Below are 26,806 nucleotides of genomic sequence, written 5' to 3'. Positions count from 1 at the left end.
GATCTTCCCAACCCAGGGATCGAACCCGGGTCTTCTGCATTGGAGGCAGACGCTTTAACCTCTGAGCCACCAGGGAAACTCCCTGGATAGAGATTAGATACCCCATTAGCTACAACCAGGGATCATAAAATTACATGTATCTATCAATGAACTGTATGGTAATTGGAGTTTATGGCAAAAGCAACAAAACAAAACAGTAACCTTGGGTTTCTGGAATAGGAAATTTCCAGAGGATGGAAAGAATTAGACTAATCAATTTGCTGAATTATATGCAGGATGTGTGTGTGTGTGTGTGTGTGTGTGTGTGTGTGTGTGTGTGTGTGTGTTACTCAGTCATGCCCAACTCTTTGCAACCCCATGGACTGTAGCCCACCAGGCTCCTCTGCTCATAGAATTCTCCAGGCAAGAATACTGGAGTGGATTGCCATTTCCTTCTTCATATATGCAATATAATTGGCTCTAAAACAAGAAATTTTAACTGAATGCCATATATATACACAGATTCTTGGTTGGAAACCAATAGATTGGCCACTTGGTGTCCCCTTTGGATAAAGAATAACTGGCAAATTCACTCCAAAGAGTTATGGGGAAAGGAATTATGTTCTGACATTTGGGAAACTGTTCAAACTACTAATGTTTCAATCTTTCATGTAGAAGGTCACAGTGTTTCAAATTCTATGGAATGATGGTATAATTATTATGTATTCGCTGAGTCACTCAGTCGTGCCCAACTCTTTGCGACCCCATGGACTGTAGCCCACCAGGCTCCTCCGTTCATGGAAGTTTCCAGGCAAGAATGATGCAGTGGCTTGCCATTTTCTACTCCAGAGTATCTTCCCGACCCAGGGATCGGACCCATGTCTCTCATGACTCCTGCACTGGCAGGTGGGTTCTTTATCACAGTGCCACCTATTACAAAAGAACAAACACAAATCCAAGCAGAAGTCAATCCAGACTCCTGTGACATAAAATGTTTGACTTTGTGGGTACACGAAAAATGTAGCCATCTGGGAGGAAAAGCAAAGTACAACTGGGCTCAGGATTGAGCTATTTCCTTAACTATGGATGTCATTAAAATTGTTATTTTAGTGTGTAACTTGTCAACATATTAAGCATAGAAGCTTGCCATTTCTGACACTTTGTGACCCCATGGACTATATAGTCCATGTAATTCTCCAGGCCAGAATACTGGAGTGGGTAGCCTTTCCCTCCTCCAGGGGATCTTCCCAACCCAGGGATCTAACCAGGTCTCTCGGATTGCAGGCAGATTCTTTACCAGCTGAGCCCCAAGGGAAACTCAAAAATATTGGAGTGGGTAGCCTATCCCTTCTCCAGCAGATCTTCCTGATCCAGGAGTCAGCCAGGGTCTCCTGCATTGCAGGTGGATTCTTCACCAACTGAGCTATCAAGGAAGCCCAGAAGCTTGCCACAGCTAGTCAAAGGACAACTGGCATGTGGCAAGCTGCCTAGGAAAATATGGCAAATTGATTATATTCATCCATTAATGTGAAACAAAGGATGCCAATATGTGTGTACTGCTGTGGACACCTATTCTGGATACTTAGTGGCCATTCCCTTCAGGAAAGCCAATCAGACTAATACTATTGAAACATTGGAGATTACTAATATTATGACGTTCCACTTCAAAGTCCGAGTGACAATGGGTCACATTTTAAAGCTAAGTTAATAAAAGAGTTTACCCCAGAACATAATGTACAATGGATCTTTCACATTCCTTATCTCAAGCTGCTGTTTGATTGAAAGAATGAATGGTCTGCTTAAACAGCAATTAACAACTTGGAGAGGACTCTCTTAAAAACTGGAGAACTAACTTAAATACAGTCCTCAATATTTCAAATAACAGACCTACAGGAGAATCAGAAACTCCTTTGATGAGAATAACTATACCAGATTTACAAACATCAACTTCCATCTTCAAACAACTGAGTATTGAGAAATTAGCCCAGGAGCTCCTTTCAGAGCTCCTCCTGAGGCTGCTGGACTGAATTTGTACTCTATTTCTGAACCCAGACTTACTAATAGATTGATATGTACTGTTTCAACTGGTATTGGAATTAAAATGCCTTCTGGACACTTTGGATTAATCAAAGAACACTCCAGTTTAGCATTAAAAAGGATCTAAGGAAAGGATAATTATTTATTAATAAACATGATTGAATTGCCAAATTGCTGATTCATCCATGTGTAACTGACAAAGTACAAAAAGGAGAACCTCCCACCTAATTAACAGAGGTGATGGAGGGTTTAGATCCACAAATGAAATACATGCCGTTGGAGCTAAAGTCTGGGTGAAGGAGGCTAAGGGTCCTCCCATACCTGCTGATGTCACTGTGCAGGGGAAGGATGATACATATTAGCGATGATCCCCAGACAGGAAAAATGGAAATACGTGCCATTAACCCACTGTCATTCTTGCGCATAGATTTTTCTTGGAAGTTTGACCATAATGTGGATTGTCATCCATGCCTCAATCCCTGGCCATTGTGCTAAGATAACATAGAGGAAATCATCAGAGAACCTTCAGCTAGAGAAACGTGAACCAGATCTGAGCTCAAGATAATTTCACCTGCCCTGCAAACAAGTTCTGGCCTTTCTTAATTTTGACTTTCTATGGATAAAATTTATCTGTCTGCTAGATTATACCAGCTTCATGTGTTTCCCATTGTATTTGGGGAAGAGTATTGATTACCACATTTTACTAGAAATTATTTGGACTTTAATAATCATACCCACTTACTGACACAACTGTGGAAAGGCTATCAAAGGACTGCTATGTGGACCAGCATCTGGCATTTGGGAATCCTGCTTATTGGAGGACTCTATTAACTGCTGTGAATGGACTATCTTCCCTAAATCCTGTAGTATGTTTTTTAGATTGCCCCTCAATTTGTATGTAGTGTAACCAATTATGTAGAAACAATTTCCATGTATCAGTTAGGAATTCCTTTTTCCAGATGCCTAACACATGTTAATCATTTATATTGGAAGGGGACCACCTATTACTTTCCCCCATGAGAACTCAGGTATTTTGGACTCGAAGGTTATTCCCTATTCTTTCTGTTCCCAATATTAGCTTTCCCTTAGAACCCTTACAGAAGATTTTGCAAGGAACCAAAGAGTTACAAGGGCTTTCCTTGTGGCTCAGCTGGTAAAGGATCTGCCTACAATGCGGGAGAAATGGGTTCAATCCCTGGGTTGGGAAGATCTCCTGGAGAAGGGGAAATCTACCCACTCCAGTATTCTGGCCTGGAGAATTCCATGGACTGTATATATAGTCCATGAGATTTCAGCCATGAAATTAAAAGATGCTTGCTCCTTGGAAGAAAAGTTATGACCAACCTAGATAGCATATTAAAAAGCAGAGACATTACTTTGGCAACAAAGGTCCATCTAGTCAAAACTATGGTTTTTCCAGTCATCATATATGGATGTGAGATTTGGACTATAAAGAAAGGTGAGCGCTGAGGAATTGACACTTTTGAACTGTAGTGTTGGAGAAGACTCTTGAGAGTCCCCTGGACTGCAAGGAGATCCAACAAGTACATCCTAAAGGAAATCAGTCCTGAATATTCATTGGAAGGACTGATACTGAAGCTGAAACTCCAATACTGTGGCCACCTGATGCGAAGAGCTGACTCATTGGAAAAGACCCTGATGCTGGGAAAGATTGAAGGCGGGAGGAGAAGGGGATGACAGAGGATGAGATGGTTGGATGGCATCACCAACTCAATGGACATAAGTTTGAGTAAACTCCAGGAACTGGCGATGGACAGGGAGGCCTGGCATGCTGCAGTTCATGGGATCACAAAGAGTTGGACACGACTGAGTCACTGAACTGAACTGAAAGAGTTACAAAATTTCATAGATACAGGTAATCAGACCTTGATAGAACATTCTGTTGTTGCTACTATTGCTACCAATAAGTTAATGGATGGAGGAGTTGATATACCAAAATATACTTCTCATTCATGGTGGAACTTTTTCTATACTAAGTCCCCTACTGCTCAAAAAGTGTTTCCTGCATTGCTTAACCCATTACTAGTTTTCTGATCACTTTATTTCTATTGACTATCTGGAATTGTTATGTGACTTATAGAATGAAGAAGCCTACTTGTGTTATCGTGCCTTATTCCTATGCACTTCAGCCTAAACAATCCCAAGCCCAACTTTTAGGGAAAGCAAAATGAAGGAAGTCTTGTTCAGGCTTCAGAAGCAGGAGAGCAGGCCTCTGATCTACTTCGGACCAGCCTTGACACTACCCAGACTCCGTGTGTGCAAGCACAGCAAGTCAGGCAGCACTTTAGATAAGAAAAGGAGTGGGTCTTAGAATCATTGAGCCCCTGGAGATCTGGCCAACCCCGCAGGGCCAATGAAATCCTATGGCTCACAAGGTGAAACAAACAGCATTGTAAAAAGGTAAAAGTAAGAACAGAGCTGCATTTCTGCATGCAAACTGTTAATGATACCAATCTGCAGTCTAGGATTATAAGCAAGAGCCCCTGAAACTGCAATATGAAGTCTCACCCTTGGGGTGGATACACAACCCAGGACCCTTTCCCAATAGAGACTCCAGATTGCTTTTAACAAGGGACTTCCAGCCTGTTCAAGTCTAGATGTAGGTTGGCCCAATTTGGTGGTGTATGTGTTGTTAATTCTCTCTATTGTTTCTATTTCTCTTCTTTTAATTACTGTATGTTGAAATTGTCAAATAATCTTCCATAAAAATTTGAAATTGTTTCTGTATGTAATACCATGTGGTTTCTTGTGTTAATGAGTCCTTCCAACCTGAGAGGAAAGTAAAATTTTCAGCAAAAAAAGTGTGTTAAATTTTAAAACAATTAGCAACATTATTTTACAATAGCAGTCTATCTTAAGTATTTTATAATGATGGATAAAAGATATATAATCCAAGAATGTAAAGTAGAAAATGAAAGCCACCTTCTCACAACTTCAACTCTGAAGTTACCATTATTAGACATGCCTCCACACATGCACAGCCTCCCGACCAGCGATTTGTTACAATTAATGAGTCTACCCTGACAGACTGAATACAGACTCAAAAGTATGAAATATGTTGCTAAATCTACTCATCCCAACCTTCCCCTCAAGAAACCAATTTGCACCAATTTCCTGGTGACTCCGATGGTAAAGAATCTGCCTGCAGTGCAGGAGACCCAAATTGGATCCCTGGGTGGGGAAGATCCCCTGGAGAAGTGAATCGCTACCCACTCCAATATTCTTGCCTGGAGAATTCTATGGACAGAGGAGCCTGGCACACTACAGCCCATGGGGGTCACAAAGTGTCCCGCACGACTGAGGGACTAACACACGCTCTCCCTAACAGTAAAGGAGAAATAAGGATAGCAATAATAAATGTTCTTTGTAGAAAATCTAAAAATAGAGAAAAGGAGTAGGAAGAAATTTAGTTTGTCAACCTCAATACCTAGAGTCAACACTATTTGCACGTGGTGAATTGAATTTCAGACTGTAACTTCTACTATTTTAAAGAGCCTACAGATAGAAATTTCCTGTATTGGCAAAGCACAAAATACAATGGCTATGCCGGTAAACAATTCCCTCATGGTCCTTTTCCTCAGGAATTGAGGTGAGTAATCTTTTACCTGTTTGGATAGAGCAGGTTAGCATTCTCATCTCCATGGCAACTTTTAACGTAGTGATTGATAGCGACTGCATCCACTAGAGTCTTTTCATTTGACATTTCCAACCAATCGAGTGGAAGCGGGGGATTGGGGGCGTTCCCACCGGTGCGAGAGCCAACCGCATCTGCCTTACGTCAGCCATGCGTCATCAGCCTGCGCCAAGGGCACCGTTGGCCCCCCTCCGTTCAAGGAGTAGTAGTGCTGCTTCCGCGGCAATGAATTGTGCCCGGGCGGTGGCGGCTTGCTGCCTGTGGCGGCTGCGCACAGGCCGCCTGCAGCCCCTCTCAGGTAAAGGGGAAGACTGAGCGCGATTGCGCGCGGGGCTGAGCCCAGGAATTTTCTCCTTAGGCTTAGGTCGGAGAGGTCACGGGGGGTAGACGTTTATACGTCACAGGGCTGCGACGGAGGGCGACTGCGCGGCTGGAAAAGCGGCGCGAGGCCTGTAGTCGGCGGCGGAGCCCGCCGGACGGAAAGGGAGTGGGTTTTCCTCAGTGACGTTCTGGCGAGCCCATTAGGCGTCCGTGCGTTTGGGGGATGACGCAATTTCGCGCCAGTATTGTGACGTCATGGCAGGTGTGGTAGGCGTTCCGAACAGAGGAGAGTTGGCAAGCTTGAAAGTTTAGTGTCCTGAGACGGGGGGCGGGGTCCTTGTAGCTTTCGCTTATGGCCTTGTAGGTGGCCCTACGGACCGGCAGCGTGGGTTTCCTCCCATACTCCCGCCCCACTGCGGAGCCGGTTAGAAACGCAGATTCTCAGATCGCTCCCTTAACCTACCGGATCTTAACAAGCCCTTGGAATGACTCGTGTGCATTTGCAAGTTAGAGAAGCACCGGAATGTTGGAAGGAGCATCGAGTTGGAGTAGGGAGACTTGGGCTTGGATTCTGACTCGTCTTTTCCTCACTTATCCGAGCTGCCTCAGAAAATTGTGAGGTCGTTGTCTCAAATACCACCTTCAGGATTTTTGCTTTATAACAATACCACTGATATTTTACCACTGATGTTACTAGAGTTTTGTTTTGTTTTGTTTTTAATTTCCCTAGACCGTATTCCTTTCTAAAATCAGAACATTGGAAACTAGATCCCTAGGTAAACGGAAAACCAGTATCTCTTGTCCCAAGGAAAAAATCATAAAAGTACGCTGAAAACAAGTTATTGTATTAGATACTGTTGTCTACCAAGGTTTGAACTCAAGACCATCTTTTTTTCTCGTAAGAAAGGGAAATTAACAAATGTTAGGAAGATTTTAAGATATGTCAGCTGTAAACTGAGACAGTCTCTTTGATAAAATCAAAGGAGTTGGAAGAGAATCAGTTAAGTTGCTCAGTCGTGTGTGCGACTCTTTTCGACCCCATGGCATGCAGCACACCAGGCTTCCCCTGTCCATCACCAACTCTGGGAGCTTCCTCAGACTCATGTCCATTGAGTCAGTGATGCCATCCAACCATCTCATCCTCTTTTGTCCCCTTCTCCTCCTGCCTTCAGTCTTTCCCAGCATCAGGGTCTTTTCCAGTGAGTGAGTACTTCCAATCACATGGCCAAAGTATTGTGGAGTGTGAACTTCAGCATCTGTCCTTCCAATGAATATTCAGGACTGATTTCTTTAGGATGGACTGGCTGGATCTCCTTGCAATCCAAGGGACTCTCAAGAGTCTTCTCCAACAGCACAGTTCAAAAGCATCAATTCTTCAGCGCTCAGCTTTCTTTATGGTCCAACTCTCACATCCATACATGACTACTGGAAAAACCATAGCTTTGACTAGATAGACCTTTGTTGGCAGGGTAACTTCTCTGCTTTTAATATTCTGTCTAGGTTGGTCATAGCTTTCCTTCCAAGGAGCAAATGTCTTTTAATTTCATGGCTGCAGTCACCATCTGCAGTGATTTTGGAGCCCAAGAAAATAGTCTCTGAGTGTTTCCATTGTTTCCACATCTGTTTGCCATGAAGTGATGGGACCAGACGCCATGATCTTAGTTTTCTGAATGTTGAGTTTTAAGCCAGCTTTTTCACTCTTCTCTTTCACTTTCATCAAGAAGCTCTTTAGTTCTTCGCTTTCTGCCATAGGGTGGTGTCATCTTGTGTATCTGAGTTTATTGATATTTCTCCTGGCAGTCTTGATTCCAGCTTGTGCTTCATCCATCCTGGCATTTCACATGATGTACTCTGCATTTAAGTTAAATGAGCAGAGTGACAGTATACAGCCTTGACGTACTCCTTTCCCAATTTGGAACCAGTCTATTTATTCCATGTCCAATGTGTGTATGGAAGAAAATCATAGCAACTTAAGATCTTTTCATATATAACTTGAAATCTCGTAGGTGCCATCACTGGTATATGTTTCACATTTTAGGAAATCACAAATATGATACGCTTGAGAGCTTTTAGCACTGGGCCTCAATTTTATTATTTCTCAGTTTTAAAGTGTGTGACAGTGCAGGCAAAACTCAGGATCTTTGAAGATTAATTTTAATGCTCCTTCATTCTTTTTCATTTGTAGTTACTTTGCATCCTGTATCTTTTTATCTTTGTGATGACTCAGTAAGAAAGGTTTTATTATTGTGTTTCCCCAAAAAAGGAAATAACCAGATTGTTCCCAATTTTATTTGTGAGAAATGGCAATTCAGAATTGTCAAAAGTCTGTGTTAGAGACAAGATAGGTATTTTCTGATTCCAGTTCTGTGCCCTGTCTATGGTCCATCTCATACTTGTTTTTCTTTTCCATTATAATTTATTACTAGATATAGTTTCCTGTGCTATATAGTAGGACCTTGTTTATCTATTCTTTTTAAAAACATTTTTGATGTGGACCATTTTTTACATCTTTATTGAATTTGTTGCAATATTGTTTCTGTCTTATGTTTTGGTTTTTGGCCGAGAGGAATGTGAGATCTTAAATCCATGACCAGAGTTCAAACCCACACCCCTGCACCGGAAGGCAGAGTTTTAACCAGTGGACCACCAGGGAAGTCCCTTATCTATTTTATGTATAGTAGTTTGTATCTGTTAATTCCAAATTCCTAGTTTATCCTTCCCCCACTCCATTTCCCCTTTGGTAACCAAAGGTTTGTTTTCTATGTCTGTGAGTCTGTTTCTTAAATAAGTTCTTTTGTAAACTTCTTAGATCTCATTTTAGATTCCACACATAAGTGGTATCACCTGGTATTTGTGCTTCTCTGCCTTCATTTAGTATTATAATCTCTAGATCCATGCATGTTGCTGCCAATGGCATTATTTCACTCTTTATGAGTGAGCAGTGTTGCATTGTGTGTGTGTGTGTGTGTGTGTGTGTGTGTAGATAGACCACATCTTCTTTGTCCATTCATCTGTGAATGGATATTTAGTTTGCTTCCATCTCTTGGCTGTTGTGAATAGTCTGCTAAGAACATTGGGGTGCGTGTGTCTTTTCCAGTTATAGTTTTGTCCAGGTATATGCCCAGAAGTGGTATTACTGGATCATATGGCAACTCTGTTTTTAGTTTTTTGAGGAACCAGCATACTGTTCTCCATAGTGGCTGCACCAGTTTACATTCTTACCAACAATGTACAAGGGTTCCCTTTTTTCCACACCCTCTCCAGCATTTGTTATTTGTAGACTTTTTAATGATGGCCATTCTGACTGACTGGTGTGAAGTAGTACCTCATTGTAGTTTTGATATGCATTTTTCTAATTAGCAGTGTTGAGCATCTTTTCATGTGTCTATTGCCTATTTGTGTATCTTCTTCGGAGAAATGTCTATTTTGATCTGCCTATATTTTTTAGTGGGTTGTTTGGTTTTTTGTTTTTTTGTGTGTGTTTTTGAGTTGTATGAGTTGTTGGTATAATTTGGAAATTAAGCCCTTGTTGGCTGCATTGTTTGCAAATATTTTCTGTCTGCAGGTTCTCTTTGCATTTTCCTTTGCTGTGCAAAAGCTTATAAGTTTGATTAGGTCCTATTTGTTTTTGCTTTTATTTCTATTGCCTTGGGAGACTGATCTAAGAAAACCCTGGTACTGTTTTTGTCAGAGAATGTTTTGCCTATTTTCTCTTTTAGAAATTTTGTGGTGTCATGTCTTATTTATTTATAACTTTATATTTTGAGTTATTTTTGTGTATGCTATGAGAGCATGTTCTAACTTGATTTACTTGTGGCTATCCAGCTTTCCCAACACCACTTGCCAAAGAGACTTTTTCTCATTGTATAGTCTTGCCTCCTTTATCAAAGATTAACTGGCTAGGTGTGTGGGTTTATTTCTGGGCTCTATTCTGTTCAACTGATCCATTTGTCTCTTTTTGTGCCAGTGCCACGTTTTTTGATTACTGTAGCTTTGGAGTATTGTCTGAAATCCGGGAGGATTATTCTTCCAGCTTTGTTCTTTTTTCCTCAGGCTTGCTTTGGCAATTCTAAGTCTTTATGGTTCCATACAAATTTCATGATTATTTTTTCTAGTTCTGTGAAAAATGTCACGGGTAATTTGATAGAGATCACATTAAATCTGTAGATTACTTTGGATAGTATGGCCATTTAAACAATATCTTTGCAATCTAAAAAGCATCCATCCAATACTTTTTTTTTTTAATTTTGTTTTTCATCCAATACTTTTTAAAGCCACCTGGCAGAGGTTATGACAAGATAGGGATGGCAAATATTACAATACCTCACCCTCCACACATACCTCAAAAAAACATTTATTAGGTGCCTGAATCTGGAAAAGCGTTGCAGTGCTAGGGAAAAGTCAAATATGTTTTTAATAGAATTATAACTCTACCCATCAAAAGTCAGCTGTGTGTTTGAACTCATGCACTTAACCCCTTGCTTTTTCTCAGTAAATGATTTCTTAAAAATTAATATTGAGGAATTTCCCAGTGGTTCAATGGTTAGAACTTTGCACTTTCACTGCTGAGGGCCCAGTTCAATGGTTCAGTCACTGGTCTGGGAATTAAGATCCCACAAGCCACTCAGCTTGGCCAAAAAAAAGAAAGGAGTATTGCGTTGTTTTAAAAGTTCTTTCTTATTAACACATTTTGTGGTGGGAGTAACAAAATGAGAGAACAAGCAGACAAGGTTATTTTAAGAAATAGAGTCATCTCATTATTTATTCATGGCTGCACTGCGTCTCTGTTGCTTTGCACAGGCCTCCTCTAACCGCAGCAAGGGGGGGTGCTCTTCCTTGCAGTTCGAGGGCTTCTCATTGCAGTGGCTTCTGGTGTTGTGGAACACAAGCCGTAGGCGGGTGGGCTTCAGTAGTTGTGACTTGTAGGCTCTAAAGCACAGGCTCAGTAGTTGTGGCTCACAGGCTTAGTTGCCCTGTGGTGTGTGGGGTTTTCCAGAGCCAGAGATCGAACCCATGTCCCCTGCATTGGCAGACAGACATTTAACCACTGGACTGCCAGGGAAAGTCCCATCTCATCATTTTTAACTTTAACTTTTAGACCACATCTTTCTACAAGGAGGCCAGGCCTTGGACTTGGAGGAAGAACTTGGACAGGTTACCTTGACTTTGTCAAGTGTCTCAAATTGTTCTCCACATGGAAACATGGTCATGGAGGGACTTCCCTGGCAGTCCTGCAGTTAAGTCTCTGCACATCCACTGCAGGGGGCGCGGGTTCAAAGCCTAGTAGGGGAGCTAAGATCCTGCATGCAGCGTGGCCAAAACAAAACAAAAGGCCATGGACCGCAGTGACCTGCTGTCCGACGACACAGATCTGAGTGGTACCTTACCCCTGGCAGAACTTGGAATCCACCCAGTTAAGTCAGGCATGCTCAGTGAGACGGAGCAGGTTCTCTGGAAGAACGGATCAAAGCTGGGACACCATGCTTCCGACCCCCATACCCACTGCTCCTTTGTCTAGAGTGAGGCATTTAAAAGCCTCAGCCTGAAAAGTTCAAACGCACATCTCAGATTTCATCAGGCCTACCCCATCACTTTGTGTCCAAAGCACTCAAGCCTTTTTTAATGGGGAAAAAAAAAGGCTAGAGATGTATCAGAATGAAACTTTCTACACATTTTGTGGGTATTCCTTAGCCTAAATGAAAGGTATCTGTTAAACAGATGGTAGTCATACATAAGAGCCCTGAAACACATCTCAAGATGATATCAATACAGTCAGAGTTCACATTACCAACTCAGTGGTCTAACTCTTTACTTCCATATCTGCAAAATGAGTTGACACCGTATACATCTAAACATGTTATAAAACTCTTCTCTTAGGGGAGAGAACTTTGGGAATGCTCTAATACAAGCCTCAGAGTTTATAGTCAAGGTGTTAACTATTTGGAGATTTTTTTAAAAGACAAAATCTAATCTATCCTGAAGAATTTACGTTTTGAAAGCAAGAGGAGTTCAGTTGAATTAAGTACCAGAATGAGATGAAACGTAAGCGCTAGGCTAGATTCTCAAAGTCAGATGCTCACTGGCACAGATACTTTTAATAAGAGAAATTAAATCTACAGTTCTTAACCTTGGCTGCAGAGAACATTTGTGCACAGAACTCTTCAAAAGCGTCATCTCCCAGGGATCAACTGGGAAGGAGCATCCATGATTCTGAGAGCCCCCTAGGGGTTGTATGCAGCCAGAGTTGGAAAAGAAGGAGGTGTATGAACTGGGGAAACGTGCCCATCCAGAGACAGCTGCCGTGTTAGCTGCCTGGTGAGAAGACGCCATCAGTATTTCTAGATCGTCATATACTTCAAGTGAAGCCAAGCTCCAGATCTTTAGTTAAATCTTGTATGTTTTAAATACTGGTAATTAATTTACTTAGGGAAAAAAAAAACAACACTACACCCTGCTGTATTTAAAATGGATAACTCACAAGGACCCACTGTATAGTACATGGAATTCTGCTCAGTGTTATGTGGCAGCCTGGATGGGAGGGGCATTTGGGGGAGAATGGGTCCATGTGTATGTATTGCTGAGTCCCTCCCCTGTTCACCTGAAACTATCACATTTCTTGATAATCGGTTATACCCCAATACAAAATAGGAAGTTTAAAAAACAAAGCCACAAATCACTGGAGGTTAAACAGAGTCTGCTTGCAGGCATCCCCAACCTATGGGGAGCTTATTTGTGACCTTTGCTGTAAGATGCCTCTTTCTTCTATGAAAGGAATCATCTCAGTTTTACCTGAGAGTAATGGAGAATAAACACTTGCATTGCAGCTTATGGAAGAAGAATCAGTGTCAGATTTTGCAGTTCGGGAATGACCTTAGACAACATCAATAGGGAAGCTGTGGATCGAATAATCCGGGTGGATCATGCGGGTGAATATGGAGCGAACCGCATCTACGCAGGGCAGATGGCCGTCCTGGGTCGGACAAGCGTCGGGCCGGTCATTCAGGTGGGTGTCTCTTGATCTCTCAGTGATGAATCACACTGGGTCATGCATTGTCAAGTGAGGTACTGTTGTCCCCAAGAGAGGAAAAATTGGTTGTGGGGTGGGGGTGGAGGAGTAAAAAGCATATTATTCTATTTTATACAGCACAGACAGACATAAACAGATTTATAGTACATAAACAAATATACAGTCTAGCTGTAGTATTAAAATTTCATGGCGGGGAGCAATAAAAAAGGATTAAGAGTCATTGCACTGACTCAAAGCACCAGTTGTAAGACCCTGTGGGCCCACCGCTAGTGGAGCCCAGTGGAGATATTCTATATTTTATACTGAAAGGCAGTTTGGACAGGCCTGGGCTTCATAGTCACACAGACCGAAGGTCACATCCCAGCTCTCTCCCACCTCCTACCTGTGTGAGCTTGAGGAAGTCACATGACGTGTTCCGTGTCTGCAAAATGAGCTGACAAAACGTCATTCAGTTTTGGTGAAGAATAGATGAGCTGGTGTAGAGCAGCGAATACCATGCCTGGCATGTAGCAGACACTGAGCACAAGTTAAATGGCCTGCTGTGAGTACTTGGGCAAATTACCTGACCTCTCTGTGCCTCACTTCCTTCATCTGTCCTTCACAAAGCTGTTTGACAGTACCTGGCTATGGGACATACTCTTAAGTGTTAGCTCTTAGGATCATTCTTCCTTTTTCTTTTGATATAAATGATACATTTCTGGCTGTCCGAAAGGAAATCACATAAAGGGTAATATTCTGCCCTCTTAATTTTGAAATGGGCTACACATCTCATGTCTTTGGGGGTGTGGACTGTTGTCCTTGAATAGGTGCGCTGTGGATCTGAGCAATTTCTGCCGGCTCTGCGGTTCGGAGTCTGCTTGTCTGGAATGGAGATAACAGACACTTCTCTTGGTTTGCTGTCTCTCTTCCCTGTAATCTGATGTTTGGGGCTTTTCCTTCCATGATTCACGGGGGCTGGGGGAAGTAGCAGTTCTCATCATTCTCCCCATTGTGCTTCCTTTGCCCACATGAGCACAGCATGTGGCTTCCTTATTATGTAGCGGGTGGTCTCTCTGAAATGTCTTTGTTTTTATGTTTCTTACAGAAAATGTGGGATCAAGAAAAGGACCACTTGAAAAAGTTCAATGAGTTGATGGTTGCATTCAGGGTGCGGCCAACCATTCTGATGCCCTTTTGGAACGTGGTGGGGTTTGCACTGGGTACGTGTCTATCTCGGAGAGCCTGCATGAGCTTAGGGATCTGGGATGATTGAATCACGAAATAACCCCTCTATAATTCTTGCTATGTCCCCTTACAACCTTTTCATTTGCTTAATATTTTTCTAAAGTTAAATTTTTTTTTTTGCTAAAATTTTTTAAGATAGAACCTTAAAATCAGTAGTTTTATAAATAGAAGATACATTGAAAATACAACAGAGGGAAAAGGCTAGAGTAATTTGACAGTGGTCAGATGAAGTTCCCTGAGGAAGGTTCTAAACTTGGGATTTGCTCACTCGTAAAGAGTCAGAATTCCCTGGCAGTTCAGTGGTTAGGACTCAGCGCTTTCATTGCTGAGGGCCCAGGTTCCAGCACTAGTTGGGGAACAAAGATCCCACAACTGAGGCACAGCCAAAAGAAAAAAAAAGACAAAAAAGGGAGAGTCAGTGATACAGAAGAACCAAAGAACCCCAGTGAAGACTCACTCCTGCCATAATCAGTAGGTTAGAAAAAGCACTGAAAGAACATTCTTACTGTGATTCAGGGTTTGACACTGTCATCTGGTACCGTGGTTTTCAAGGTTGGCAGGTTGCTCCTGAGGACACTTGGCAACATCTAGAGGCAGTTTTGGTTGTTGCAACTGGGGATGCCACTGGCACCTAATAGGTAAAGGTCAGGGATCCAGCTAAACATCCTACCACGTTCAGGACACTTCCCCACAACAAGGAATTACCCAGCCCCAGGGTGCCAGGTGACAAACCCTGAACTGGTCTCCATCCCCAGTGGTGTCCACCCCATCCTTTACCTTCTGGATCTGACCATTCCAGGCGCCGGAACTGCCCTGCTTGGGAAGGAGGGCGCCATGGCCTGCACGGTGGCTGTGGAAGAGTCCATTGCACACCACTACAACAACCAGATCAGGACGCTGATGGAGAAGGAGCCTGAAAAATACGAGGAGCTTCTGCAGGTATCTGACCACGCTCTGGAAGGGACTGCGGGGGGAAAAGGCAGATACACAGTTTGGTAAGAGGAACAAAATAGAGTTTTAGGGACTAGCACTGCCTTAGAAACCGAGGGCAGCACCTCATCTGAAGGGTGTACGTATTGCAGCTGAGCTATGGGCCACGTCACGCGCTCAGGCGGAGCTGGGACTGAAACCCACGTTTCCTGAGCCCACACCTGTATTCTCTCTGCCTCTGGGTCATTGTTGGATCCTGAGCAAAGGCCATGAGCACAGATCCTTCAGATTAAATAAACGAATATCCTCAGAAATTTTCTACAGAAAATAAGGGAACTGTTTAATTTTTTTTTTAAGTCTAAGTCATTGGCCACCCACCTGTCTCTGTAAATGAGTTTTTCTGGAACACAGCTGCACTCACTTGTCTGTGTGTCCGTGGCTATTGTCCCCTCTAGGATGGCAGAGCTGAGTCATCAGGACAGGGACCTTATAGCCCAAGAAACCTGAAGTACTGCCTCTGGCCCTTTGTAGGAAAAGTCTGCCTACCCGGGTCTCAGACAGCAATATGAGGCTTTGGCCACCAAAGTAAGTTTGAACAGTGGGGAGTTGGAAGGCTGACTTGTTTCAATTTCTTTTTATTTAATCAGGTGATCAGGAAATTTCGGGATGAAGAGCTTGAGCACCATGACATAGGCCTCGAACATGACGCAGAACTGGTGGGGACCCATCTTTACTGTTTGCTTGTAGTGGTACTTTATTTGGAAGGTTGAGGGACAGGAACATTTCTGTTTCCAGAAAGTTATAAAACCACCGTCAGAGAAAAAGAACCCATATCGGTCAGTTCAGTTCAGTCACTCAGTTGTGTCCCACTCTTTGCGACCTCATGGACTGCAGCACGCCAGGCCTCCCTGTCCATCACCAACTCCCGGAGCTTGCTCAGCTCAGGTCCACTGATGTCCAGCCTGTGATGGCATTCAGTCATCTCACCCTCTGTCGTCCACTTCTCCTCTCGCTTTCAGTCATCATCAAGCATCAGGGTCTTTTCCAAAGAGTCATTCTTTGCATCAGGTGGCCAAAGTATTGGAGTTTCAGCTTCAGCATCAGTCCTCCCAGTGAATATTCAGGACTGATTTCCGTTAGGATTGACTGGTTGGATCTCTTTGCAGTCCAAGGGACTCTCAAGAGTCTTCTCTAACACCACAGTTCAAAAGCATCAGTTCTTCAATGCTCAGCTTTCTTTATAGTCCAACTCTCACATCCGTAATTGCTACTGGAAAAACCATAGCTTTGACGAGATAGACCTTTGTTGGCAAAGTAATGTCTCTGCTTTTTAATATGCTACCTAGGTTGGTCATAGCTTTTCTTCCAAGGAGCAAGCATCTTTTAATTTCATGGCTGCATTCCCCATCTGCAATAATTTTGGAGCCCCAAAAATAAACGCTGTCACTGTTTCCACTGTTTCCCCATCTATTTGCCATGACAGGTTAGGACCGGATGCCATGATCTTCGTTTTCTGGATGTTGAGTTTTAAGCCAGCTTTTTCACTGTCCTCTTTCACTTTCATCAAGAGGCTTTTTAGTTCCTCTTCACTTTCTGCCATAAGGGTGGTATCATCTGCATATCTGAGGTTATTGATATTTCTCCCGGCAATCTTGATTCCAGCTTGTGCTTCCTCCAGCCCAGCGTTTCTCATGATGTACTCTGCATAGAAGTTAAATAAGCAGGGTAACAATATACAGCCTTGATGACTCCTTTTCCTATTTGGAACCAGTCTGTGTTCTGTGTCCAGTTCTACCGGTTGCTCCCTGACCTGCATACAGGTTTCGTAGGAGGCAGGTCAGGTGGTCTGGTAGTCCCATCTCTTGAAGAATTTTCCAGTTTGTTGTGATCCACACAGCCAAAGGCTCTGGCGTAGTCAGTAAAGCAGAAGTAGATGTTTTTCTGGAACTCTCTTGCTTTTTCCATGATCCAGCGGATGTTGGCAATTTGATCTCTGGTTCCTCTGCCTTTTCTTAATCCAGCTTGAACATCTGGAAGTTCTTGGTTCATGTACTGTTGAAGCCTGGCTTGGTGAATTTTGAGCATCACTTTGCTAGTATATGAGATGAGTGCAATTGTGTGGTAGTTTGAGCACTCTTTGGCATTGTGTTTCTTGGGATTGGAATGAAAACTGACCTTTTCCAGTCCTGTGGCCACTGCTGAGTTATCCAAATTTTCTGGAATGTTGAGTACAGCACTTTCACAGCATCATCTTTTAGGATTTGAAATAGCTCAACTGGAATTCCATCACCTCCACTAGCTTTGTTCATAGTGATGCATCCTAAGGCCCACTTGACTTCACATTCCAGGATGTCTGGCTCTAGGTGAGTGATCATATCATCGTGGTTATCTGTGTCATTGAGATCTTTTTTGTATAGTTTTCTGTGTATAGTTCTTCTTGCTACCTCTTCTTAATATCTTCTGCATCTGTTAGATCCATAACATTTCTGTCCTTTATTGTGCCCATCTTTGCATGAAATGTTCCCTTGGTATCTCTAATTTTCTTGAAGAGATCTCTAGTCTTTCCCATTCTTTTGTTTTCCTTTATTTCTTTTCATTGATCACTGAGAATGCCTTTCTTATCTCTCCTTGCTATTCTTTTGGAATTCTGCATTCAGATGGGGATATCTTTCCTTTTCTCCTTTGCCTTTCACTTCTCTTCTTTTCTCAGCTATTTGTGAGGCATCCTCAGACAAATATTTTGCCTTTTTGCATTTCTTTTTCTTGGGGATGGTCTTGATCACTGCCTCCTGTACAGTGTCACAAAGCTCTGTCCATAGTTCTTCAGGCACTCTGTCTATCAGATCTAATCCCTTGAATCTGTTTGTCAGTTCCACTGTGTAATCATAAGAGATTTGATTTAGGTCATACCTGAATGGTCTAGTAGTTTTCCGTACTTTCTTCAATTTAAGGCTGAATTTTGCAATAAGGAGTTCATGATCCAAGCCACAGTAAGCTCCCAGTCTTGTTTTTGCTGACTGCGTAGAGCTTCTCCATCTTTGGCTGCAAAGAATGTAATCAGTCTGATTTCAGTATTGACCATCTGGTGATGTCCATGTGTAGAGTTGTCTCTTGTGTTGTTGGAAGAGGGTGTTTGCTAAGACCAGTGTGTTCTCTTGGCAAAACTCTGTTAGCCTTTGCCCTGCTTCATTTTGTACTCCAAGGCCAAATTTGCCTGTTACTCTAGGTATCTCTTGGCTTCCTACTTTTGCATTCCAATCCCCTGTGATGAAGAGGACATCTTTTTTTGGTGTTAGTTCTACAAGGTTTTGTAGGTCTTCATAGAACCATTCAACTTCAGATTCTTCTGCATTAGTGATTGGGGCATAGGCTTGGATTACTGTGATATTGAATGGTTTGCCTTGGAAATGAACAGAGATCATTCTGTCGTTTTTGAGATTGCACCCAAGTACTACATTTCAGACTCTCTTGTTGACTGTGAGGGATTTCTTCTAAGGGATTCTTGCCCACAGTAGTAGATATAATGGTCATCTGAGTTAAATTCGCCCATTCCAGTCCATTTTAGTTCACTGATTCCTAAATGCCGTCTCCTGTTTGACTGCCTCCCATTTACCTTGATTAATGGACCTAGCTTTCCAGGTTCCTATGCAATATTGTTGTTTAGAGCATTCGACTTTAGTTCCATCACCAGTTGCATTCACAACTGGGCATTAATAGAACTGCTTGACAGAAAGCAAGCAAATGCCTTGCTCCCAGCTGGGAATCATTTCTTGCTTCCTTATCCTTTTCCCCAGCACATTCACTCTTTCTGGTGAGAAGCTGGTTGGGTCAGATGTTTTGGCTGTAGCAAAGGCATTCTAATCTTTTGAAAAGGATTCCCCCCCCCCCGCCCCGTTAAAATAAATCATTTCTTAGATCTTATTACTTATCAGAGAAGTCCCAACCCTGCCATGCTAGACTTGTGCCTTGCAATGGAAGGTGAATATAGAACGGATTTGTTTGATTTGCTTACTGTTGTTTTTTTTTTTTTTTTTTTAACAGGCTCCAGCATATACCGTTCTGAAGAGCATTATCCAGGCTGGATGCAGAGTGGCGATATATTTATCAGAAAGACTTTAAAGTATGCCCACTTTTCCTTGTGTGTAAGGATAATAGTAATTTTAACAGGTGACAGTGGCAGAGAAGGAAATGTACAGTTATTGTTCTGTGACTTTGTTAATAAATTATGAGAGGTTTTTTCGTTAATAAAATTCTCCAGTGTTGGTTGTTCTCTGTGCTGCTTTACGGCCATAAGGCTGACAGTTTACCAGGTGTGTTCAGATGACAGGAAATGAAGCTGGTTCTCATTTGGTCTATACATTTTTTCCTAAAGCAACAAGTATGAATCATTAAGAAAGTAACATATCTTTGAGAGAAAGAAAAAAATGAGTTTACCAGTATCACAAAGTAATTTAAAACAGTGATGATTAACATTGACGAAGCAAGACTGTCTAGCCCATCAGGTAAGCAGAAGACTGACACTGTTTTTATTGTGAAGTGTGGGTTGAGAGCAGGTTATTCATCAGAGAATATACTAAATTGTGGATTATTTGTGAAGTTGAATTATAATCATTTCCTTTAGGTCTGTTCCCTAAAGAATGGACCAAAATGAACTATAATTTTCATGCTTTGTTGAAATCTTTTATGATTTACGAATTTTAAAATAATTTGTGGGGAAAAACCTGTATCAGTTGTTCTCTTCTCTGGCTGCCCATTAGGGTTCCTGATGAGCCTTTTGGAATTTTTCAGATTGTGAACCAAAAATTCTGACTTCATTAGGGGGGAGCCCAGGATCACAGTGGTTTCAGAAGCTCCCAGGTGATTCTAGGCTGAGTCAGGGCTGGGCACCCCTGGGCTAGATTGTCAGCTTCTGTGGTGAAGAGTCATGTCCCTAGGTCTTTGCCTCCTGCCTAGTGCCCTGTGTTTCATCACCACCTGGCTTCAGGGCATCCCGTTTTGAAGGACAGAAACACTGGGATAGTTTGGATTAGTCTTCTATAACCTCTCTTTTTCCTAAACCGAACATGCATTTAATCATATGTGAGCAAGTGAATCAGTCTTCTGGTACTAATTGCAATAAATTAAACCTGGGAGAGAAGGGTTGAAGACAACTGAATTCTAAATTCTTGCAGTAGGTTACAAACAGATGTCTGTTGAAAGGCCAAGTTTCTACTCAGTTGTTGCCTGTCTCCATTATTTTACAAATATGCATTTTATTTCCTGTAAAGACAATGAGTTTATTGAGGGCTAAACATCTTTTCTAGTTCCTAGTCCACAGTAGGTGCCCATTAAAAGGGAGGGGAGGAAAGGAGAAAAGAAAAGGAAGGGAGGGACAAAATGTACTTAAGTAGCTACCAAACCGCTAGGAAAACGGCCTCGGTGGGTGCTCTTCATCACCTCTGGATCTCAGTGCCAGAGGCTCCCAGGGCGCTGTCCCTGGCCCTGTTCTGTCCATCGTTTTCTTCTTGGTATCTCATCCTGCCTTGAGGCTGACTCCATCACATTTATATCTCCAGCCTGGATTTCTCATTTTCAAATAGCCGTCTGCCTACAAGATCCTCCACTTGGAAGTCAAGAAAGTCCCAAGTTCCACACACCCCAAGCTGAGCTCCCTACCCTCCCACCCCTAGTCTTGCTTCCCCAGTGGCCTCCCCATCACAGGGAATGGCGCCTCCTTTCTGGTCCTCAGGCCAAAAGCTCTACGGTCCCCTTTGACACCTGTTACGCTCCCATCAACCAGGACATCCTTTGGGCTCTACCAGATCCTCTTCACTGTGTGAACTGCCGTCACTCAAGCCTCTCTCCCGCTTCCCCCCATCTCTCACCTAGGCTATTTAGACGCCTTCTAACTATTCTTCCTGCCTTACCTTTGCCCTCCCATTATCCATTCTCAACCCAGCAGCCAGAGCGTACTTTGAACTGTCAGTCAGATCCCAATACTATTGCTCAGCTCAGAACCTCGCTGTGGCTTTCCCCAGTTACCACAGGTTAAAGGTCATGGTCCCTAAGATGGCTTATGAGACCTACATAATCTCGCCTCTGTGACAGCTTCCCTTTCCTCACTCTTCTAGTCACACTGGCTCCCTTCCTATTCCTTGAAATGCTGAGGCATATTTCTGCCTTGTGGCCTTTGCAATGGCTATTCTCTCAGCCCGAAATCCTTTCCCCCGGATATCTCCATGGCCAAATCCCTCACTGACTCCTAAGGTTTTGTTCAAATGTCAGTTTTGAAAGGACACCCACTCTGAACACCTCTTTCCAAAAGGTGTAGCCCACCCCACTACATAACCTCATGCTCCTTGCTCTGTTCTGCACTTTCCCCCCATAGCACTACTACCTTCTAGCATATTATATAAGGTACTTACTTCCTGTGTTTCTTGTCTGTTTTCTCTCTGCAAGAATATAAACTCTATAGGGTAGAAATCTTTGTTTTAATCACTAACACATAACTAGTTGATGGGATTGGATGAAGAAATTGTTCTCCCTTACTAGAAGTCATTTTCAGATAACTGGTAAATCAGAACTACTATTTGCATCCCAGCAAAATTCAGTGGAGATTTATTGAAAAGATTTTACCAAGCTGTGCTGGGCCCCTGGCCCTAGTCTGTACAAATTGTTTTGCTGTAAAACTCAAAATCTTTTAGCCAGCAGGTGGGGAGAGGGTGGGGCTAGGGAGATGATACCAGGAAACCAAAGGAAGGCCCTTCTCTGTGTTTCTTGCTGATGATTTGAAAAAACACAGACTGGAATGTTGCATATGAATCCACATGCAAAAGAATGAATTTAGATCTGTACTTAACAGCACATAAAAAAATTAAAACACTGCTAAATTTCTAAAGCTCTTAGAAGAAAACATAAGAGTAAATCTGTGTGACTTTGGATTAGGCAACAGTTGTTTAGATACGACACCGAAAGCAAAAGCAATGAAAGAAAAAAATAGATAAACTGAACTTCATCAAAATAAAAACTTCTATTCTTGGAAGAACACTATCATGAAAGTGAGAAGACAACCAACAGAACAAGAGAAAATATTTGCAAATCGTGTATCTGATAAGGGATTTGTATCTAGAATATGAAGAATTCTTACAACTCTAAGACAAATTAATTAAAAATAGGCAAACATATCTCCAAAGAAGATATGCAAATGGCCAATTAGCATTTGGGGAAAAAGAAATGCCCCACATCATTCGTCACTACAGAAAATCACAACGAGATACCCCTTCACACCCACTAGGATGGCTACAATCAAAAACATGGAGAATAAAAAGTGTTGGTGAGGATGTGGAAAAGTTGTAACCCTCTTACACTGCTGGTGGGACTGTAAAATGGTGCAGCCCCTTTGGAAAACAGTCTGACATTTCCTCAGATGGTTAATATATAGAATTACCGTGCTACCCCAACCCCTCTCCTAGGTGTAAACTTAAAAGAAGTTGTATTCAAATAAGTAATTGGATATGAATATTCATAGTATTAATAACATTGTATTCACAGTATTAATAACATTGTCTGTGATAGCCAGAAAGTAGAAACAACACAAGTGTCCATCAGCTGATGAATGGATAAACTAAATGCGGTGTATCTATACAATGGAATGTTGCTGCTGCTACTGCTAAGTTGCTTCAGTCGTGTCCGACTCTGTGTGACCCCATAGACGGCAGACCAGCAGGCTCCCCCGTCCCTGGGATTCTCCAGACAAGAACACTGGAGTGGGTTACCATTTCCTTCTCCAGTGCACGAAAGTGAAAAGTGAAAATGAAGTCACTCAGTCGTGTCCGACTCCCAGCGACCCCATGGACTGCAGCCCGCCGGGCTCCTCCGTCCATGGGATTTTCCAGGCAAGAGTGCTGGAGTGGGTGCCATCGCCTTCTCTGATGGAATGTTAATCACCTGTAAAAAGGAAGGGAGTGCTGATGCATGTTGCAGCACTGAGGAACCTTACAAACTCGATGTGAAAACATCTGGAGAGCGATGCGGCAGTAGCTGCACAATATGAGAGTGCTTAACACCGCTGAACTCTGCACATGGAAACGGTTACGATGGTAAATGGTTACCTATATTTTACAGCAATAACTTTTGAGCCCACTTATATGAAATGTGCAGAACAGGCAAATCCAGAGACAAAGCATAGCCTGCTAGTTGCCTAGGACTGCAAGAGACGGAATGGGGAGTCATTGCTGATGGATTTAGGGTTTCTTTTGGGGGTGCTGAATGTTCTAGAATTAGATGTTGGAGATCGTTGCATAAGCTATGAACATGCTAAAAACCACTGAAATGTAGGCTTTAAAAAATGAATTTTATGGTATGAATCATAGCAATTTAAAAAATACAGGATTTGTAGATTTATGCTCTAAGTGTGTGTTAGTTGCTCAGTCGTGTCCTATTCTTTGTGACCCTATGGACTGTAGCCCACCAGGCTCCTCTGTCTATGGAATTCTCCAGGCAAAAATACTGGAGTGGGTAGCCATTCCCTTCTCCAGGGGATCTTCCTGACCCAGGGATCAAATCCAAGTCTTCTGTTTTGCAGACAGATTCTTTACATCTAAGTCACATAGCAATTTTATGCTGCATTTGAAAGCAAATTTCAGTCCAGGCAATTGAATGGGAAATGATTTATTTAATGTACAAGCTTTCAAGCCAGCAGAGCATGTGGAAGTCTTGATCTTCTGAGATGCTGATGCTCTTTCTTGCCTTCCTGTATCAAAATGAATTTTATTAGTATTGCGGTCAGTAGTCTTAGTCCTATGAAGGCATTTTGTACAATCCTTATTGGAAGCCCAGATTTGCTACTGTTTGTTTAGCATCCCCTTCAGAATTGATGGCTGATGTTTTGTGCTTTCTGAGAGCTTCTTGAATATAAGGCTAGAGGGCTTTTCTGAATCCCCCTTTGATTGTTTTAATTCCATTACAGCTTGTCCTCTGTATTAACAAGGTAATCTTGTCTTTCTCTTACTTTACTGCTCTGACCTTTCAGGGGAAATGTGATTTCAGATTTGGACACCATCCAAAGATGATGCCAGGATGACGAAGGATATTATCCTTGCAAGCAGTCCCGTTCCAAAGATGTGATCTGAGCTATAGCTATTTGCATGTTTTTGATTCCTTCTCTACTCAGAAGTGGTCCACAGATCAGTAGCAGTGGTAACCTGGGAACATGTTAGAAATGCAGAATTTGGGGAATCCTCCCAGGACCTACCTAATGAGAATCTGCATTTTAACAAGATTTGGTGGTTTTAAAGTATGTCTGCAGATTCCTTGATATTTCTCTGTTTTGTTGTTGGTTGTTTTAGTCGCTAAGTTGTGTCCAACTCTTTGCGACCCCTTGGACTGTAGCCCATCAGGCTCCTCCGTCCATGGGATTTTCCAGGCAAGAACACTGGAGTGGGTTGCCATTTCCCTCTCCAGGGGATCTTCCTGACCCAGGGATTAAGCCCTCAGCCCCTACATTGGCAGGTGGATTCTTTACCACTTAGCCACCTGGGAAGTCCAAGTGTTCATTTGAAAAGTGAAAGTGAGAGTCACTCAGTTCTGTCTGACTCTTTGCTACCCCATGGACTGTATATAGTCCATGGACTTCTCCAGGCCAGACTACTGGAGAGGGTTGCCATTCCTTTCTCCAGGAGATCTTCCCAACCCAGAGATCAAACCCAGGTCTCCTTCATTGCAGGCAGATTCTTTACCAGCTGAGCCACTAGGGAAGTCCAAGAATGCTGGACTGGGTAGCATATCCCTTCACTAGCAGATCTTCCCAACCTAGGAATCAAACCAGGGTCTCCTGCATTGCAGGAGGATTGTTTACCAGCTGAGCCACCAGGGAAGCCCATTTCTCTGTGTGGTGGAGCCTAATTCTCCTTGTCTTGAGTATGGGCTGTCCTTAGCGACTTTTTATAACACATATTGTGGCAGAAATGGTGGAGTGTGACCTGCAAGACTGCTAAGTCATAAAAGACCTTGCAGGCTCCACGTTTCTCTCTAGGATCTCTCTCTCCCTCTCCAGGAAGCCAGCTGCCTTTGAGAACAGTTAACCTGTGGAGTGGGTCACGTGGCCAAGAACTGAGGCCCCCTGCCAACATTCATGTTGTGAAACATCTGTAAAGGGAATCCTCAGTCTCAGTCAAGCCAACATCCTGACTACAACGTCATGAGAGGCTGAGAGCCAGAACCACTGGGCTGAGTCACTCCCGACTCTCAGCGACTATAAAGGATAATACGTGCTCAGTCATGTCCAAATCTCTGCAACCACATGGACTATATAGCCCACCAGTCTCATCTGTCCATGGAGTTCTCCAGGCAAGAATCCTGGAGTGGGTAGCCATTTTCTTCTCCAGGTGATTTTCCTGACCCAGGGAGTGAAACCACGTGTTCTGCATTGCCGGCAGGTTCTTTATAGTCTGAGCCACCAGGGAAGCGCTCCATTACCTAAAAGTAACTCACTGTTAGTAGTTCACTGCCTTCATTTCCAGACTCAAAAAATTTTCTATCCATGTTTGTACAGCTTGAGGTTTGTCTTGTTCCTCAAACGGAATAATAAACCGTGCATCCTGATCTGATGTGTACATTTTTGACTTCGTGAGGGATATCGGCCACCTTTCCGATCTGTGGATCCAGCCAATGGGTCCACCTCATCCCTCCAGCTGGCTGCTAGTTCCCAGCAGGACCACCGCCACCAGGCGCCCCGCAGCCTGCACTACGCTCCGCATCCCGGCTCAAAAGAGGAGGAAACGCTCAGCGCAGGGGAGGCTGGAACTTAACCACTTGGCTCTCTTCTGTCCTCTTCTTTCCCCAGGCCTCTTAGGTCCCCCTCTTCCGCCAGCGGGGGGCATCTGGGTTATTAACATAATTGGGGGACTTCTCATGCTTTGGGCACCACCCTTGAACACAAGTCTCTCTGGAATTTTCGGAGGAGGGACCCCTTTGGGGTCTTTAACCCTTCTGGAGACCCCAGACTTCTTTGCCAATATGATAAAACCTCTGGACCCTCACCCCTGGGCCTCCTTTAGGCCTGTCAATCCGGGTCATTTGAGAAGAAAACGTGACCTTTCCCCATCGCGAGGAACAAAAGAAACCTTCCCTCAAAAATCGTTCTTTCCGGCTCTACGGGAACACAAAGCACTTTTCTACTGAATATGTTTCCAAAGGTTTAAAAGGCTCCTTTTGCCTTCGAGGACTTGCTCCCTCCCACTCCAGTTCCCGAAATGGCAGCCCTGCAGGGCTGTTCCTGAGCCGCGGGTCCTTTGATCCGGATCGCGGAGGACGATCCGCTGGGCGCGCCAAGGTCGAGCAAGGGCGCGCGCCGCCCGCCGCCGCCAGAGGGCGCTCTCGCCCCGGCGATCCGAGTCGGCCAGCCGCCGCCAGCCCGCCCGGCCCTGCCTGAAGTCTCGGGGACACGCCCGGCGGGCAAGGCCAGGTCATTGCTACAGTTCAGTTCAGTCGCTCAGTCGTGTCCAGCTGTTTGCGACCCCAAGGACTGCAACACACCAGGCCTCCCTGTCCATCACCAACTCCCGGAGCTTACTCAAATCCAGGTCCATCGAGTCGGTGATGCCATCCAGCCATCCCATCCTCTGTCGTCCCCTTCTCCTCCTGCCCCCAATCTT

General features: G+C 43.3%; 1 protein-coding gene and 1 non-coding gene across 4 annotated transcripts; one reads left to right on the top strand and one right to left on the bottom strand.

Moving 5' to 3' along the window:
- Positions 1–4: 4 nt before the first annotated feature.
- TRNAW-CCA (transfer RNA tryptophan (anticodon CCA)) lies at positions 5–76 on the bottom strand. The gene has a single exon. It is a non-coding gene; the product is annotated as a tRNA-Trp (tRNA).
- Positions 77–5,847: 5,771 nt separating this feature from the next.
- Positions 5,848–19,435, top strand: COQ7 (coenzyme Q7, hydroxylase). Of its 3 annotated transcripts, none has more exons than XM_004020798.5 (6): positions 5,848–5,969; positions 12,817–12,995; positions 14,104–14,218; positions 15,043–15,182; positions 15,821–15,889; positions 19,215–19,435. In XM_004020798.5, exons 1-6 carry the CDS (start codon positions 5,897–5,899, stop codon positions 19,290–19,292), a joined length of 654 nt encoding a protein of 217 aa, XP_004020847.3. In that variant the 5' UTR covers positions 5,848–5,896; the 3' UTR covers positions 19,293–19,435. The 3 variants fall into 3 exon arrangements, with proteins under 3 accessions (XP_004020847.3, XP_042095875.1, XP_042095876.1); XM_042239941.1 differs by lacking the exon at positions 5,848–5,969 and adding an exon at positions 6,072–6,254; XM_042239942.2 differs by lacking the exon at positions 5,848–5,969 and adding an exon at positions 6,332–6,416.
- The last annotated feature ends 7,371 nt before the right edge of the window (positions 19,436–26,806 follow it).

The sequence above is a fragment of the Ovis aries genome, chromosome 24 (genome assembly GCF_016772045.2).
Source record: "Ovis aries strain OAR_USU_Benz2616 breed Rambouillet chromosome 24, ARS-UI_Ramb_v3.0, whole genome shotgun sequence".
Taxonomy (NCBI): Eukaryota; Metazoa; Chordata; class Mammalia; order Artiodactyla; family Bovidae; genus Ovis; species Ovis aries.
Note: the sequence above shows the minus strand (reverse complement) of the source record. Positions and strands in the feature narration are given on the sequence as shown.